The sequence below is a fragment of the Oryx dammah genome, unplaced genomic scaffold (assembly GCF_014754425.2).
Source record: "Oryx dammah isolate SB20612 unplaced genomic scaffold, SCBI_Odam_1.1 HiC_scaffold_29, whole genome shotgun sequence".
Lineage (NCBI taxonomy): Eukaryota > Metazoa > Chordata > Mammalia > Artiodactyla > Bovidae > Oryx > Oryx dammah.
Window position 1 is genome coordinate 85313943 of NW_024070213.1, and position 1543 is coordinate 85315485.

General features: G+C 49.8%; 1 protein-coding gene across 1 annotated transcript; it reads right to left on the reverse strand.

The window, feature by feature from the left end:
* Positions 1-238: 238 nt before the first annotated feature.
* LOC120858080 (olfactory receptor 10AD1-like) lies at positions 239-1195 on the reverse strand. Its single transcript, XM_040233946.1, has one exon. The coding sequence runs from the start codon at positions 1193-1195 to the stop codon at positions 239-241; it is 957 nt and encodes a 318-aa protein (XP_040089880.1).
* Between the last annotated feature and the right edge of the window lie 348 nt (positions 1196-1543).

Genomic DNA, 1543 nt, shown 5'->3' on the forward strand with positions numbered 1-1543 from the left:
TAGTGAAGGATAGGGAAGCCTTGTGTGCAGCAGTCCACAGGGTCACAAAGAGTCAGACACAACTTAGCAACTAAACAACAACAACAACAGGATCTGGAAGGAATGAACTTGTCTTATACTAGCAGAAAGGAAGCCATGAGTACGCCTTCCTGGAGCTTGTCAGCTAGTGAGTCTCCCACTTCTTCGGGCTGCAGGAGGGGAAGTCAGGGGAAGTAGCTGCCTCTCCAAGTGTTTCTAACTACACAGACTCTGCCTGGGAAAGGCTGCTCCTCCCAAGGGCCCTCACCATGGCCCCCTTCATTTCTTTGTTTCGGAAACTGTAGATGACGGGGTTGCACATGGGGGTGATGATGGTGTAGAGGAGGGAGAAGGGCTTGTCTTTGTCAGGACAGCATGTGCTGCGGGGGTTCATGTAAGAGAACATGGCCGAGGTGTAGAGAAAGATGACCACGGTCAGATGGGAGGCACAAGTAGAGAAGGTCTTGCCTCGACCAGAGGAGCAGTTCCTGCCCAGGATGGAGGCCAGGATGCGGGCATAGGAGATGACGATGAGCACCATGGGGCTGAGCAGCACCACAATGGCATCGGCAAAGATGACTCTCAGACTAAACTGGGGGTCTCCGCAGGAGAGAGCAATCACTATGGGGGCCTCACAGAAGACGTTTTCTATGTGGTTGTCTCTGCAGAAGGGACCACGAAATGTCATGTAGTCAAGAAGGATGCCATTGATCAGCCCAAAGAACCAGGCTGTTCTCACCAGTCTCACACAGACCTGCCGGCTCATGATCTGGGCATAGCTAAGTGGGTGGCAGATGGCAGCATAACGGTCATAGGCCATGAAAGCCAGGAGGATGCACTCAGCCACACCCACACCAAAAACCAGATACATCTGGGTTAAGCAGGAGGCAAAGGTGAGAGTGTGATTCTTTATCACTAAGTGGATCAGCATCTGTGGGATGGTGGTGGTGATGCAGCACACATCCAGGAAGGACAGGTGGCCAAGAAAGAAGTACATGGGGCTGTTGAGCCTGGGGTCTGTGCAGGTGATGAAGATGATGAGGCCATTCATGGCCATGGCAAGGCTGTAGAGGGCTAGGAAGAGGGCAAAGAGCAATGCCCGAGTGGATGGGGAGCTCTGCTCAAAGCCCACGAGGATAAACTCTGTCACGGTGCTGCCATTCCTTGTGTCTACCATCTGGGGCCTGCTTGAGAAGGGAAGATAGATAAAGCACAGATAAGAGAGTAGGGTATAGGTAAAGGAAAATGAGTGAAAGATATGGGAATTACAGTAAACTGCATGTGAGTCAGCACTGTCATGGGCACTGAAAATACCAGTTCTATTGCAGGCTACGATAATGGAACCATAGTATAACCAAGGGAGATTCTGTTATCCTTTCTATGAATCAGGCTGTACTTGAAATACCATATCCAGTTCTGGACCTCTATTTTAAATGATTATCCACCAAAGGGATTATGTTCAGACAAAAAAGATGGTGAATGATCTAGAAACCACGTGACAGACTTTTAAAGGAAACTTTAAGGG